General features: G+C 41.7%; 1 protein-coding gene and 1 long non-coding RNA gene across 3 annotated transcripts in view; one reads left to right on the top strand and one right to left on the bottom strand.

Annotated features, from left to right (window-relative positions):
• Positions 1–1298, bottom strand: part of LOC137377096 (low-density lipoprotein receptor-related protein 5-like) — a 270969-nt gene extending 269671 nt beyond the window's left edge. The window contains exon 1 of the mRNA XM_068046392.1: positions 1114–1298. Coding sequence (XP_067902493.1) covers positions 1114–1168 — 55 coding nt within the window. The 5' untranslated portion in view covers positions 1169–1298. The remainder of the gene's footprint in view (positions 1–1113) is intronic.
• A 189-nt stretch (positions 1299–1487) lies between these two features.
• LOC137377095 (uncharacterized) overlaps positions 1488–17364 on the top strand; it is a 36158-nt gene continuing 20281 nt past the window's right edge. Inside the window, exons 1-2 of one of the 2 annotated variants that reach the window (XR_010976361.1) lie at positions 1488–1641; positions 11927–11998. This is a non-coding gene — a long non-coding RNA (uncharacterized lncRNA). The remainder of the gene's footprint in view (positions 1642–11926; positions 11999–17364) is intronic. The other variant, XR_010976362.1, reaches the window with a different exon arrangement.

A 17364-nucleotide genomic window follows, 5' to 3' on the forward strand; every position in this document is an offset into this window, starting at 1 on the left:
GGTGAAATTAAACAAGTCATTATGAGGTACAAAAAATATGATGATTTAGAAAGTTTAGGTCATATCAGACCTAGTTATATCAAAACAACCTTTCAATAAAATAACACTGATACAAATAACACAGCCTGGATCGGAGTGAGCTCAGCACAATAAACTATTTTGGTTCCTACCAACAACTTCATGTACATGATCTCCGATTCGTTTTGATGGAAGGTCATTGACCTGAAACGTTAACTCTGCTTCCCTCTCCACAGATGCTGCCAGACCTACTGAGTATTTCCAGCACTTATTGTTTTTATTTCAGGTTTCCAGCATCTGCAGTATTTTGCTTTTCCAGTTCCTTAATACATTTTATCAAAAGAAAATTGTGCTCCCCTTGAATGTTTACTTTTCAAATTTTTTTTAAATTTCTGACATATTCACTACCTCACCAGATTCCCTGAAAAACTGTACGTCTCCAGTTTCTGTGCACTGCATATTATTCATTATCCAACACGACTAGTTCATTTTGAAACTTGCAACTCCTTGAATCTGTTCAGACATCACTTTCTGAAACAGAAATATCACACGCACACATGCAAACACATCAACAATAAACAAATAAGCTGATCTTACTAATCCAAATACATAGTTCACGTTCACAAAGGCAAGTACATTTGGGCGAACGTGTGGTGCGTTCTTGTGTTACATTTATTACGAGTTTATACAGGTCGCGTCTTAGATTTTGACGAACTTTTCAGAACACCGGGAAGTGACACCCGACACCACGTCTTAAACTCTTTGTGGCCTTAGTGTAATTTCTTTCCCCCAAAAGAAACTTTTCATACAGCCAACCGATTTCAATTTACCAAAGGCACAATTTTACATTTACGATCCAGGAAACCATTGAAGAACTGGCGTCTCGACTGAAAAAGATCTTTTTATCGCGGAGACGGCTTTTAAAAAAAAATCGCATTGCAATGATAGGTCTGAACACTATTGATCTGCCACAAAACACATCCAACAATGGACTTTCTTCAAATTTTCATTTACTACAAGTAATGACGGAATGAGCCAACAACGCGGACTCCACGGTCTGATCACAGATAACAAACACACACAACTCACACCTACCTGTTGCAACCAAGCAGTGATTAAAAGCGATCAACGTTAGTAATAAAGTCTCCATTTGTAGTTGGAGGAACAAGTGAAAATGTTTCACTCAGGCCCCATAGTTACAATGTATCGCCACACACTCAAGCTGCTTCAGCTCGCTGCCCTGTCGCCAGCACTTTCCCTGCTGGCCACTTCTTCCTTCCCTCCCTCCTCCCACTGCCAATCCCCTCCCCAGCGCCAACCGAACTCGCCAGCGGAAGCCCGGGCTCTCCTTCTGATTGACAGAGCGTCCGAGCCAATCACCCTAGCAGCCCTGCTCGCTTATCCATTCATGTTGCGAAATCATTCACTCCCTCCCACCAATAAGAAGCGATAAAGGCGGGCTATTCTTCTCCTTTCCACGCTCGCTCACTCTCCTCGCCTCCCCCCACAAACAAATGGAAGTTCGGCTGAGTTGAAGAATTTATGGATTTGTATCAGTGCCACAGGACCTTCGAAAGGGTTTTGCTTAAGTATAGCAAAGATTGTATTAATATTAATCTTCGTGTACGTAGTTGTATAATTATTTTCTGAAGTTCAGTTTGCAGACGCGCGTTGAAAATGGAATATGCCTTGGGAATGAGAGGTATAATATTGCAGCAAGTGTTTTTTTTTTCTGAGCAAACGGGTTTCTCTACTGGCGAAAGCATGAACGAAAACCCACTACTGTGATTGTTACTTCTAAGATAGTTGCTTCTAAGCAACAAAGGTGGAGAAACGTACCAGACTGAGTGGCTGATTATATGCAAGGTTACGTTTTTTTCTAAAATTTAGCCACATTACTCCCAGATTTCCCTCGAAATACAAAAAATTGGTACTGAGGCAAACTATCTTTGTTCTAATGTGATCTACACCTCGCAATTTAGTTCACGGGTCCCTTTTCCTGTAATTTCCATTGAACGTAAAATGCTGCAAATATGACTACTCCTGGAAAAATTAAAAGCGACATTCATTTTGTGCCTAACCACTTTTGTCAACTGTGATGTGTAACAGCCCCGACAAACACATTTTTCTGCAGCACCTGTGGAAGAGCCTGTCACTCTAGAATTGGCCTTTATAGCCACTCCAGGCGCTGCTCCACACACCACTGACCACCTCCAGGCGCTTACCCATTGTCTCTCGAGATAAGGAGGCCAAAGATGGATCCTATAAGGGTATTTATTTTCCCAAACCCTGCCAATCCAGACTTTCAAATATGGGCAACTCAATTCTGTTTGCATTGTTATGGTCAAGTGAGGAGGGGGTCAAAGAGCTTCCCTCTTTACCCTCCTTGTTTGACCGCAACAAGTTTAATTCTTAAAGTGGCCAGTTCAGTAGGTGTTTGATTATTTACTTGCTATAATCATAACAAGAACGACTTGGACAGGTTTTCTTGAGTTTAATGAAGAAAGAGGTTAACTTTATTGTCCCTAAACCAAACTAAGTAAAGTAATAAACTATGCACCAACTTACACACACACACACAAATAGGTTACAGAGTGGGGAAAGGTAGATTGGCTAAGTTAAGAGTCTATAGAAAAAAAGGGGGTATACAGCCTGTGGGGTCTGGTGATTCGGCTGGCTTCTAGCTGAATTTGGTGGTCCTGAGGCTTTTAGTTTGAAGAGATAGATAATTGGTTTGGTAGGTCTTTTGGAGACAGAGATGTGGGTGATTTCCTCCAACAGGGTGTCCGATTGTAGCCGGAGTTTGCAAAGATGGTCAGTCAACAGGCAGGATTTGAAGCTTTCAAGCTGCAATAGAGAGAGAGAGAGGGGCCCCCTACTTTGGGTCTGCAAGTGTTAGAGTCCAGAAGCTTCTCTTCTGGTGCAGAGAAAACACCAACTTAAAACCACAGATGGGGAGAGGCTTGTCACATCATAGCAATTAGCAGTATTTCTCTCTTGCTAAAAAGAACAGCTTAAATGTCCTGGGTCTTGGTTCTTGCTGGGAAATGAGCAGACATTTTATCTCCCTCCTCACAAGTCTTGCAATGTAGGATACAGTGTTGCAAATTAGGTGGCCATCCTAAGCTGCCGGCAAAGTCATTTTTTATCTGTTCTTTTTAAATTTCTTCAAAAAAAATATAAATTCAGATCTCCAGTCAGTGTATTAAAAAGCTATCATTCAACAAAGCAAGTTGGCATGACAGCACTTATATGTTTCATTATGTTTGAATTTTGTAGACCTAGAGATGTGGAAAGCTAGTTTGAGTGTGGCTAAACCCTAAATCTGAGCAGCAAGAACAGTTAGTATCTGTAGCTTCATGGGAACATACATTTAAATTTTATATGCAGCCATGGTACCAATGCAGCCCAGAAAGACAATTTGGATGCCTCTGTTCTTGGTAATCTTGCATAGTGAAATGCTAGTCAATTTTTCACTCGGTCTATTCTCAAACCATCATTCCTTTTTTTTAAAATAAGGTTTAGTTTATATGAACAGTACGTTAATTAGATGCCAATTACATATGTTGTGATGCCACTGAGATCGAGCAATGCAAGGTCAGGTATTCTCTCTTGTGAAACTTTTAAAACTTTTTTTTTAAAGCTGCTTTTTCTTGCCCCTGGCCTCTCGTTGTAATGCTTCTGATGTCAATGTTAGTAGACACCATCCAATTTTTTCCTCAGGGAATGCATCTCAACTCCAGTCTGTGCCTCCCCAGCTGAGATTAGAAACACGCACTGGGTGGGGTGGGGCAGAGAAGCAGGCAAATAACCCATTCTTGGTGCAGTATGTTCATCAGTAGTGCCACTGTTACTTTTATGTAGCTATGAATAAAGTTAGTGAGTCAGACTATTTTCAGATTTGTTCTAAAAATGTTTTATTTGTGCAGCCCTATTGCTTTATTACTAAGTAGCAATGCCCCACTACAGTTAAATTTTAAGTAGTTAAAATACTATCTGAATATTGGTGATGTTTGGCATTGAAGATATGACTGAAAAAAGTCTAATTTCTCTTTGTAACATTAGTATTAATGCCACAGTTAACAAAATTAGAGTGCTTCAGTTCTTATAACTGCAAAGTGAATCCAGGTAATTCTGTTAGGCAAGGACTGTGGTTTAAATTGTTGAATCTGATGAGCCAAAATCTTACATTTGGTCATCTGTCTCAAATTTCTGATACCACTGTGGGGCCTCATTCTTTTTAATCTCCATTGCCCATAAATAAGACTGCATGAAAAAGTTCACATAATAGGGAAAACATTTCATAACATTGCATTGTTTCATTCCATTAGCACACTTAAATCTCTTACCCAACTTTTAATAAATTTTGTACCCAATAGGCTTACAGTTGACCAAGTAAGCAGTGACCAGCCTAGGATCTCCCACTCATCAGCTGATGCTTTACAACCACCTCCATCATATTTACTGGAAGTCCCTGCAGCATAGCCAGTCTCATGGCAGAGTTTAATTCTACTGTTGAACTTGAAATTGATCCATTTCACCCAGTAGACTCTGTCAAAATGGTTTAATGAGGTATTGCTATTTATTCAGTGTTGCAAAACTATCACTTGGCTGATGGCAGACTAGCGATAAAAATCAATAAGCTTTATTCCAGCTTCCAAGATCCTGAACCAGCAGAACGGGTCGAACAGTTAAATAAGTGCATCTGCCTAGAATTTAAGACAACTGTTCAGCTTAAAAATACATTGCCAGTAGTGGACCCTTCCATACCACAACTTTAGCATTGGCTACTGGCTAGAATTCCTGGTTAGAATTAGATAGCATTGGTCGAGTTTAAAACTGAATTAGCTTAAAACTAATAGGAAATAGCAGGAGGAGGTGGCCATGTGACCCCTCAAGCCTGCTTCGCCGCTTAAGATCATAGCTGATCCCCAACCTCAACTAGGAACAGGAGTAGGCCATTTAGCCCCTCTAGCCTGTTTCTTTATTCAATGAGCTGATGGTACATCTGCGTCCTAACTTCATATACCCTGCTTTGTCCCATATCCCTAATACCTTTGGCTAACAAAATTATCAATCTCTATTTTAAAATTAATAATTGATCTAACATCAGTTTGCGGAAGAGAGTTCCAAATTTCTACCACCCTTTCCATGTAGAAGTGTTTCCTAATTTCACTCCTGAAAGGTCTGGCTCTAATTTTTAGGCTATGCCCCCTAGTCCTAGGCTCCCCAACTAGTGGAAATAGTTTTTCCCAATCTGCCCTATCTGTTTCCCTTAACATCTTGATCAACTCACCTCTTAACCATCTAAATTCCAGGGAATACAGCCCTAATTTGTTTAATCTCTCCTCGTAGCTTAACCCTTGGAGTCCAGGTATCATTGTAATAAATCTACACTGCACTCCCTCCAAGGACAGTATATCGTTCCTTAGGTGTGGTGCCCAGAACTACACTTGATACTCCAAGTGTGGATTAACCAGGGCTTTGTATAGTTGAAGCATAATTTCTAACCCCTTGCATTCTATTTGTTGGAGAATTTTCTGAGCTTTGCTAATTATTTCTTAACTTTGTAAAAATAGAGAAACAGGGCGCAGCTTGTAGCTAACCTAACCAATCATCAGGAAATGTAGACAGAGCAACTGACCACAATCATCTGGCTTAGGAAGGGACAGAGCTCATGATGGATTTTGGGAAAGTGAAAGCAGAGTGTTCGTTACTGACTCTTCCGCTTTTATCATGTTTGTGCAACCTAGCCAGAAGTAACGGCCAAATATAGTACCTGGAGTGTGTACGTTAAATAGGGAACAATAGATTGTTATGCTCGAACTAACGCTCTACTGACCTCGGACATTGCAAAGGGCACAGAGCTGCAGGTGGTCTTGTGGTTGTCCTGTGGTTTATGCTTAATTGTGAAACTGCTAGCTCTGCTTTTATACTATATAAGTCCACGGCGATTTGTAGTTGGCGGGAGCAGCACTGGACTGCATTTAGGTAAGGTGTGCTCCCCCATGATATCATGCAATAAAAAGTTTGTTCTCAACGTCTGAGTCCGGAGAATTTGTTCAACAATTGAGCACAATCTGGATTTTCTTCAACACTATTCCTCTAGATATAAAGGCCAACATTCCATTACCCTTTTTAATTCATTTTCTGTACCTGACATTTAATGATCTGTGTACCTGGACCCTCAAGTCTCATTGGTCTGCTGCTGTTTCTAGCTTTTGTTATGAAAATGTTTCCATTTTTAAAAATGTTTTGAGGACTCGTGTTTGAAGATTGTGGCGATGGATTCATTTGGGACTGTAGAGATTCCATAGATGCTGGACTTTGTTTTTTTTTTACTGGAAGGACTTGGGGAACTTTGTTTAAAAACAAACCCTTAATGGATGTCACATGCCTTAAGCCAAATAAACAGCACGAGCCTTGGTGACTAGGGGATTTGTTTACAGAGAAGTGACATGTCAAGATTTATGGTCAAGAGTTGGTTTCGTTTTGGATTGTTTTTGAGTCAGTTGGGGGTCAGCCTGTTAAGAGAGAAGACACTAGTTCAGCCTTTCTCCGCCTCTGAGAAACCTGAGAATCTAGTGTAATAGCTGAAACCCCTAATGGCACATTTCTCCTGGAAAGTCTGCCAGAAGGGAACTGCTCCAAAAAGATCCCAGTGACAGCCATCTAACCAGATTTGTGGTGCCAGAGTAAAGGGACAACTGATATCATTCTATATCTTCTCTCTTTCCTTCAAGAATTAACAAGTATTTGGCCAATGTCATTTTTGTAAAGAGATCTCTGCAGAAAAAACTTTTTTCTTTAACCGGTGTGTGTGTGTTGGGTGAATTTAAAAGGGAACTTCCATATTTCAATTTGTGCGTTAATGCTTTGCATCTTTACTGACTAAGTCTTGTTTTATAATAAATTGATGCTTTTGTTTATTAAAGAAACCTGGTTGGTAGTTTTTATTCTGAAATAAAAAGAGTAAATAATTGGCCATATGGGTAACTGGATAAACATTTAAATATATGTTGTGACCTGTGGAGAAGTGGAACTCCTCCCGCCTCGGTCGTAAAACTTTTCACTTTTTAGAAAGTAGCCTGTTTTATCCATTTTATTGCTTGATCCCATATGCCTTGATTCACTTAGCCTCTTAGCATCTGCCCTGTTAAGCCCTCTCAGAATCTTGTGTTGCTCATCCTTTTGAGGCTACGATGACCATGCCCATCTGGGGTGTTTGGTAGGGTTCTGGTGCGTATGTAGATGATTGCGAAGGCCGATCTGCATTCGCAAGGTTCTGCTGCAAATGGGGCAGGATACCACAGACAATTTGAGTTTTGGACGAGCTGCTGACTTGGAATTTCCTCTCCTTGCATTTTCTCTCTGCCTCTGATATGCACTTGCTGTTGAGGGAGGCTGCACCCTTCTTTTTATTTGGTTGCACCATGTGCAGCAATCCTGGGTGAGCCTCTCCCAGAACTCTGAGTCGATATCAAAACTCTTAAGCGAAGCCTTCAGAGTGTCCTTGTAGTGCCATGAGAGTGCACCCCAGACTCGAGCTTTCCAGAGAAAATTCACTTTGGTAAGTGAGTGTCAGACATTCTTGGCTACATGACCAGCCCAACTCAATATGATGTGGATGCTTGGCATGCCAGCTCAGGTGAGCACCTCGGTGTCTGGTATTTTGTCCTGCCATCTGATCTTCAGAAGTTTCCGAAGGCAGCTCAGGTGAAAATGGTTGAGCTTCTTGGCATGACGCTGGTACACAGTCCGAGTCATGCATGTGTAGAGTAGAGTGGGCAGGACTATTGCTTTATAGACTTTCAGTTTGGTAGGCAGACCTACTCCTCTTCAGTTCCAGACTAATGTTCGAAATTTGCCAAAGGCTACACTTGCTTTAGCAATTCTTGCATGTGTTTCGTCATCGGTTATAGACAGTTCGAGTGAGTGTGCCACTGAAATAAGTGAATTTATCCGCTGCTGACAGGTTCTGGTCATGGACTGAAACCTTGGGCACGAGATGGGGCTTTCCTAGAGCAGACTGGTACATGACTTCAGTTTTTGTAGTGCTGATCGTAAGCCAAAGAATCTTTTTTAAATTTCAATGAGATCCAGGATTTGAGAACAAAACTCAAGGCTGACACGCCAGTGCAATATTGAAGCAGTGCTGCATTATCAGAGGTGCCATCTTTCCGATGAGATATAAAAGTGAGGCCCCGTCTGCCGTCACAGATGGATGTAAAAGATACCATGCACTATTTCAATGAAAAGCAGGGTAGTTATCCCCAACATTTATTCTTCAGTCAGGGATTGAAAACAGATTATTATCACATTGCTGTTTGTGGAGTTTGTTGTGCACAAATTGGCAGCCACATTTCCTGCATTACACAAGTGACGACACTTCAAAACATACTCCATTGGCTGTAAAGCACTTTGGGACATTCTATGGTCATAGTTATACAGCACAGAAACAGGCCCTTCGGCCCATCGTGTCTGTGCCAGCCATCAAGCACCTATCTATTCTAATCCCATTTTTCAGCACTTGGTCCGTAGCCTTGTATGCTATGACGTTTCAAGTGCACATCTAAATACTTCTTAAATGTTGTGAGGGTTCCTGCCTCTACCACCTCTTCAGGCAGTGTGTTCCAGATTCCAACCACATTTTTCCTCAAATCCTCTCTCAATCTCCTGCCCCTTTCCTTAAATCTATGCCCCCTGGTTATTGATCCTTTTGCTAAGGGAAAAAAGTTTCTTCCTATCTGTCCTATCCATGCCCCTCATAATTTTGTATACCTCAGTCTTCTCTGCTCTAAGGAAAACAACCCTAGCCTATCCAGTCTCTCTTCATAGCTGAAATGCTCCAGCCCAGGCAACATCCTGATGAATCACCTCTGCACCCTCTCCAGTGCAATCACATTCATCCTATTATGCGGTGACCAGAATTATACACACTACTCCAGCTGGGACCGAACTAGCGTTTTATACAGCTCCATCATAACCTCCCTGCTCTTATATTCTATGCCTCGGCTAATAAAGGCAAGTATCACAAATGCCTTCCTAACCACCTTATCTACCTGTGCTGCTGCCTTCAGTGATCTATGGACAAGTACACAAAGGTCCCTCTGACCCTCTACTTCCTCAGGTCCAACCATCCATTATATATTCCCTTGCCTTGTTAGTCCTCCCAAAATGCATCACCTTACACGTCTCAGGATTAAATTCCATTTTCCACTGCTCCACCCATCTTACCAACCCATCTATATTGTCCTGTAATCTAAGGCTTTCCTCCTCACTATTTACGACACCACCAATTTTCGTGTCGTCTGCGAATTTACTGATAACTCCTACATTCACGTCTAGATCATTAATGTACATTACAAACAGCAAGGGTCCCGGCATCGATCCCTGCGGTACACCACTGACCACAGGCTTCCATTTGCAAAAACAACCCTTGACCATCACCCTCTGCCTCCTGCTAATAAGCCAATTTTGGATCCAAATTGCCTTGGATCCCATGGCCTCTTACCTTCTCAACCAATCTCCCATTCGGGACCTTATCAAAAGCCTTACTGAAGTCCATGTAGACTACATCAACTGCCTTACCCTCATCTAAACACCTAGTCACTGCCTTGAAATATTCAAACAAGTCAGTTAGACACGATCTCCCCTGATAAAGCCATGCCTACTATCCCCGATTAATCCCTGCCTCTCCAACTGGATATTAATCCTGTCACTCAGAATTTTTTTCCAATAGTTTCCCTAACACTGATGTTAGACTCACGGCCTGTAGTTACCTGGTTTATCCCTGCTACCCTTCTTGAATAATGGTACCACGTTCGCCGTCCTCCAATCCTCTCGTACCTCTCCTATGGCCAGAGAGGATTTGAAAATTTGTGTCAGAGCCCCTGCTATCTCCTCCCTTTCCTCACATAACAGCCTGGGATACATCTAATCAGGGCCTGAGGATTTATCCACTTTTAAGCCTGCATAAACAGCTAATACTTCCTCCCTTTCAATGCTAATTTGTTCAAGTATATCACATTCCCCCTCCCTGATCTCCACACCTACATCACCATTCTCCATAGTGAACACAGATGAAAAGTAATCATTTAAAACCGCACCTATGTCCTCCGGCTCCACACACACATTGCCACTTTGGGCCCTACTCTTTCCCTGGTTATCCTCTTGCCCTTAATATACTTATAAAATGCCTTGGGATTTTCCTTTATCTTGCCTGCCAGTGTTTTTTCATATCCCCTCTTCGGTCTCCAAATGTACTTTTTTTATGTACCCCCCCCCTCTACTTTCTATACTCCTCTAGGGCCTCTGCTGTTTTCAGCGCCTTGAATCTGCCATAAACTTCCTTTTTTTTTTTTCCTTATCCAATCCACTATATCCCTTGACATCCCTGGACTTGTTGGTCCTACCCTTCACCTTTATGGGAACATGTTGGCCCTGAACACTCTCATTTCCTTTTTGAATGACTCCCACTGGTCTGATGTAGACTTTCCTACAAGTAGCTGCTCCCAGTCCACTTTGGCCAGATCCTGTTTTATCATATTGAAATCGGCCTTCCCCCAATTCAGTGCTTTTATTTCAGTACCCTCTCTGTCCTTTTCCATAATTACCTTAAATCTTAGAGTTATGGTCACTATCCCCGAAATGCACCCCCACTGACACTTCTACCACTTGTCCAGCTTCGTTCCCTAGGATTAGGTCCAGTACTGCCCCTTCTCTTGTAGGACTTTCTACATGTTAGCTCAAAAAGCTGTCCTGTATGCATTTGAAGAAATCCGTCACCATTTAAGCCTTTTGCACTAAGACTATCCCAGTTGATATTGGGGAAGTTGAAATCCCCTACTTATTACCCTATTATTTTTATACCCGAGATTTGCCTGCATATCTGCTCCTCTGTTTCTCTGTTTGTTTGGAGGCCTGTAGTACATTCCCAGCCACGTGATTGCCCCCGTTTTGTTTTTAATTTCTACCCATATGGTCTCATTTGATGAACCTTCTAAGATATTATCCCTCCTTACTGCAGTAATTGACTTCTTGATCAACAGTGCAATGCCACCTCTTTTACCCCCTCCCCTGTCACACATGAAGATTCTATACCCTGGAATATTGAGCTGCCAGTCCTGCCCTTCCCTCAACCGTGTCTCTGTGATAATATATTCCCATGTGTTAATCAATGCCCTCAATTCATCTGCCTTGCAAGTAAGACTCCTTGCGTTAAAATAGATGCAATCCAGCCTTGTGTTTTTCGCTTGTGCCTTAACAGGTCTATATTTGCTCTGCCTTCCAGACTGATTCAGTTTCTCATCTATATTTGACTGTGCATCACCCCTTACTGTGCCTCCACTCTGTATCCCATCCCCCTGCCCAATTAGTTTAAACCCCCACCCCCCCTCCCCGCAAAACAGCACTAGCAAACCTCCCAGCAAGGATGTTGGATCCGGTTCAGGTGCAACCCGTCCAACTTGTACAGGTCCCACCTTAGCCAGAAACAGACCCAGTGATCCAGGAAACTAAAGCCCTCCCTCCTGCACCATCTCTTCAGCCAAGCATTCATCTGCTCTATTCTCCTATTCTTATACTCACTAGCATGTGGCACCGGGAGTCGACCGGAGATGATAACCTTTGAGGTCATGAAAGGTACTATATAAATACAAGTCCTCCTTCTATAATTCCAGAGAACAGGCCCATTCTTTGTAAACTCTATTAATATTGGTGCAAATAGCATGCTTATTGATCTAAAAGCAAAACAGCTATGTGGCCTGGTCCAATCTGCACCTTCTCCTTTGTTATCTCTTGCCCAACCCCCACCTCACTTGTTTATAATCTGTGACTTTTCTAATATTTGTCAGTTCCGAAGAAGGGTCACTGACCCGAAACGTTAACTCTGCTTCTCTTTCTACAGATGCTGCCAGACCTGCTGAGTGAATCCAGCATTTCTTGTTTTTGATGCTTATTGATCTATTCTACTTTCCAGGTAAAGTTGATTTTTCCATGCTACTTCTGTTAATTCAATTATTGAATTCTATTTACATTACCTTTCCCTACCTGAACAGCAATTCCTTGAATTTTGATGCCCTTGGCTTAAGTTATTCAAGGCACATTAATTTCAGTGCTTATGTGGCTTGAACAATTTGAAGGAATTACAAGATGTGAAAGCCTTTGAAATGTTTGGCAGAACATATCAAGATTGTGCAAAAGGAATAATAATAGTGTAGCCACCACAATGGTTTTGGTCATGTTCCTTCCTAAGCAATGTAATATTTCACTCTGGAAAGAGAGCATCTCAAAATGTAACCCAATTGTTTTACCACAAGTTAGAGATATAAATGTGTGTGTTATTGGCCCAGGTTTTATTTTAGTAATGACAGTGAAACTGTCAGCGTTCGCCATAATTACTCCCGTGAAACTGACCGCAACTTCTGGAGTCCGCACATGCGCAGTTAAACGCAGAAATCCAGACATTGCTTTCAGTGATCCTATGCTTCCCCGCAGAGTGACCTGTTTAGGTACCCCCAGACTGCAATAGAGTAGAAATCCCTAAAGTGACAAGAATTTGCCCTTTGACACTACTAGTCTCGCTGCAAAAATCCTTGAAAAAGTTACACTTTGCTGAATTGGATGTAATTGGATTTTTAACGACATGCCAAGTTGGAAAAAAAAATCTATCTGGTCCTGGAAAACTAACTTTACAAGTGTCATATCTCCATTATGATGATTCATATTTTTTAAAGTTTATTTGATATTTCAGCTTCTACGTTAATCCCATATGTATGTTTCAATCGTTTATTCCGCTCTCTGTAAAATTTTAATTAAAACTGAAGGATATTGGTGCTTTTTACTTCCTAGTTTTCTGTCTGTGAGAATACTTCAATGTGACTGGCTGCTTACCCTGCTCGATGACATCACCATTTCTAGTGGCCTGGAGATCCCCTTGAACTGGCGCCAGACTCAAACTGACATCGAGAGAGGGGAACTCCACGGCAGAGTTCATGGCCAGCTTTCTTTGAGGTCAATGACGAGCGCTATTGCTTTGCTGCTGACCATGAAATCTGGGCTTTTATTGATTTTACTTTGCACCAAAGGCCAAGCTTCTAGATCAGGAGATGGCTAGTACCGAATTTGATCAATTTTGCATTGTGAATTACATTACCAGATTAAGACATTTCACTCGGAATCCTTCAAGTTAACATTTATCTCATAAATATCAACATGGATTCGAATACAAGTCATTGAGATAAAAGGGAATTACAACCCACTCTGTTAACCTCCAAAATTTTACAGAAGACTTTTGGTCTCCAAGGAGTGCTTCTGCCTGGATTGGTCTAAGACCAATTTGATTCTGAATGTCTCAGAAAGGCCGTGTTAGCTTGCTGTGTGGGGCATTACATTTCAAAGGATAGAGTACAGCTGGACATGAACATGGATGAGAAAGGTAATAAAAGATGACTAAGAGCCAACAGGGGCTGATTGTATAGACAAGGAAGTTGTATTCATCAAATGTTTATCAATGATTTCTTTGCTTATTGAATTATATACTCTTTTTTTATAGCAACTATTGAATTCTGAAGACAAATACTTCTGCCGTTAAGAACAGCATACTATATTCCTTTTCATAGTTTTCATACCTTTCAAAATTGTCTAATACCCAAACTGGGTTTACAAGTATCTTGTCCTGCTTTCAAAAACACAACAATGGACTTTACACACCATTATTTTCATGATTGTTGATATCTAGGCAGTATCCATATCCTACATCCAGAAATCAGATGAATAATCTGTCACCAACAGTATTGATAGAAGAATATTATCTAGATATCAGCTGCGGCTCAGTGGTAGAGCTCTCACCTCTGATTCAGAAGGTTGTGTGTTCAAGTCCAACTCAAAAGACTTGAGCATAAAATCTAGGCTGACATTCCAGTGCAGTACTGAGGGAGTGCTGCACTGTTGGAGGTGCTGTCTTTCAGAGGCGACATTAAATCAATGTCCAGTCTGCCCCCTCAGGTGGTGTAAAAGATACTATGGCCATTATTTTATAAAGAGCAGGGGAGTTCTCCCTAGTGTCTTGGTCAATATATATCCTTCAACCAACATCACCAAAACAGATGATCTGGCCATTATCCCCGTTGCTTGCGGGAGCTTGCAGTGTGCAATGCTGTGACTGCTGTGTTTTCTACATTACAACAGTGGCTACACTCAAAAGTACTTACTTGGTTGTAAAGCACTTTAAGATACCCTGAGGTTATTAGAGGCACTTTACAAATGCAAGTCTTTTTATTTTCAATGAAAGAAAAATCTGACAGGTTCTGATACCAAGGAATTCTGTCTTTGCTATTTACACTTTTATCAGGGAAGCATTCTCGGTATGTTACCATCTTCTGCTGTCAGACTTTGAAACGTTATCCATAGCTGGGATGGTTTTGTCTTTTGCAGTAAAAGTCACAACCAGCCTTGAATATCTGTGCATCTGGTGCCTTTCATGTTACTTGAGTGATAGAACTTAAAAACAAAAAGGGGGCAATCACTTGGCTGGGAGTGTACTACAGGCCTCCAAACAGTCAGGGCATGATAGAGGAGCAGATATGTAGGCAAATCTCAGAGAGATGTAAAAATAATAAGGTATAAATAGGGGATTTCAACTTCCCCAATATCAACTGGGATAGTCTTAGTGCAAAAGGCTCAAAGGGGACGGAACTCTTCAAATGCATACAGGAGAGTTTTTTGAGCCAGTACGTAGAAAGTCCGACAAGAGAAGGGACGGTACTGGACCTAATCCTAGGGAATGAAGCCGGACAAGTGGTAGAAGTGTCATAGGGGGAGCATTTTGGCGATAGAGACCAGAACTCTGTAAGATTTAAGGTAGTTATGGAAAAGGACAAAGATGGACCAGAAATAAAGGTACTGAATTGGGGGGAAGGCTGATTTCAATATGATAAAACAGGATCTGGCCAAAGTGGACTGGGAGCAGCTACTTGTAGGAAAGTCTACATCAGACCAGTGGGAGTCATTCAAAGAGGAAATAGTGAAAGTTCAGGGCCAACATGTACCTGTTAGCGTGAAGGGTAGGACCAACAAGTCCAGGGAACCCTGGATGTCAAGGGATATAGAGGATTGGATCAGGAGAAAAAAAGGGAAGCTTATGGCAGATTCAGAGCACTGAAAGCAGCGGAGGCACTAGAGGAGTATAGAAAGTGTAGGGGGGGTAGTTAAAAAAGTAATTGGACAGCAAAGAGGGGACATGAAAAAATACTGGTGGGAAAGATAAAGGAAAATCCCAAGGCATTTTATAATTACATTAAGGGCAAGAGGATAACCAGGGAAAGAGTAGGGCCCATTAGGGACCAAAGTGGCAATGTGTGTGGAGCTGGAGGATATATGTGTGGTTTTAAATGATTACTTTTCATCTGTGTTTGCCATGGAGAATGACGATGTAGGTGTGGAGATCAGGGAAGGGGATTGTGATATACTTGAACAAATTAGCATTGAAAGGGAGGAAGTATTAGCTGTTTATGCAGGCTTAAAAGTGGATAAATCCTCAGGCCCTGATTAGATGTATCCCAGGCAGTTATGTGAGGAAAGGGAGGAGATAGCAGGGGCTCTGACACAAATTTTCAAATCCTCTCTGGCCACAGGAGAGGTACCAGAGGATTAGAGGACAGTGAATGTGGTACCATTATTCAAGAAGGGTAGCAGGAATAAATATAATTACAGGTAATTATAGGCTGGTGAGCCCAACATTAGTGGTAGGGAAACTATTGGAAAAAATTCTGAGGAACAGGATTAATCTCCAGTTGGAGAGGCAGGGATTAATCAGGGATAGTCAGCATAGCTTTGTCAGCGGGAGATCGTGTCTGACTAACTAGATTGAATTTTTCAAGGCGGTGACTAGGTGTATCGATGAGGGTAAAGCAGTTGATGTAGTCTACATGGACTTCAGTAAGGCTTTTGATAAGGTCCCGCATGGGAGATTGGTTGAGAAGGTAATAGCTGATGGGATCCAGGGCAATTTGTCAAATTGTTCCAAAGTTGGCTTAGTGGCAGGAGGCAGAGGGTGATGGCCGAGGGTTGTTTTTGCGACTGGAGGCCTGTGACCAGTGGTGTACCACAGGGATCGGTGCTGGAACCCTTGCTATTTGTAGTGTACATTAATGATTTAGACGTGAATATAGGAGGTATGATCAGACGCCATAGCATACAAGGCTACGGGCCAAGTGCTGGAAAATAGGATTTGAATAGTTTGGTGCTTGTTGGCCGGCACAGACACGATGAGCCGAAGGGCCTGTTTCTGTGCTGTATAACTGAGTCTGTCAATCGGATCAGCCAGTCTGCAGGTCATTGCATTTTATGCCAGGGTGAAGGACTTCAGATGACCAACAGAAAGTGGCCGGGTTTGCAAGAGCCCAGGGTCTCGCTGATGGAACTCTGGTAGCTATAGATGCTGCTTTTATCAAAACTACGTCATTGATTAATACTAAGGCCTCCATTTCTTAATTTTTCTGGAAATTACAAAAACAAAGACATGGACTCGGGCAGTCAGGTCTTAAAATAGAAATCTGCAAGAGTGGGTTTCCTCCTTTAGCATGGAGGAAGGTAGTTACGAATTAATTAATTCAATTCTTGCATAGAAAGCATGAGCAGGGAGTCTGGTCTGGAATTATATTGGACTGGGGGCAACGGGTGGAGTGTGGGGGTACTGGTTGTGGGGAAGGGGTTGGAGGGGAACATTCAGCTGATCACGCTGGCTCTCTCTGGATTGTAAAGGGTAAGTCATTCCTGACCTGATTGAATTTTTTGAAGAAGAGATGAAAATAGTGGACAGGGGAATGTCTATGGATGTTACTTATATTGACTTCCAGAATGCATTGGATAAAGCCCCTCATAAAACACTGTTAGCTAAAGTTGGAGCTCATGGAATTGAAGGTAGATTATTGACCTGGTTAGGACATTGGCTGAGCAGCAGGAGACAGAGATTAGCGATAATGGGCAGCTACTCTAATTGGCAGGATGTGACTAGTGGTGCACCACAAGGATTGTTTGAGCCTCACCTATTCCCTGTATTTATTAACTTGGATGGGATAGGAAGCCACATATCAAAGTTTGCTAATGACACAAAGATAAGCAGCATTGTAAGCAGTAAAGATGGAAGCATAAAATTACAAAGAACTATTAATAGATAAAGTGAATGGGCAAACCGTGGCAAATGTATTTCAATGTAGGCAAATGTGGTGCCATTCACTTTGGACCTAAAAAGGATAGAACAGAGTACTTTCTAAATGGTGAAAAGTTAGAAACAGTGACATTTGAAAGTGACTTGGGGGTCCATGTACATAGATCATTACTTTT

This window comes from Heterodontus francisci, chromosome 14 (genome assembly GCF_036365525.1).
Source record: "Heterodontus francisci isolate sHetFra1 chromosome 14, sHetFra1.hap1, whole genome shotgun sequence".
In the NCBI taxonomy this organism is placed as follows: Eukaryota; Metazoa; Chordata; class Chondrichthyes; order Heterodontiformes; family Heterodontidae; genus Heterodontus; species Heterodontus francisci.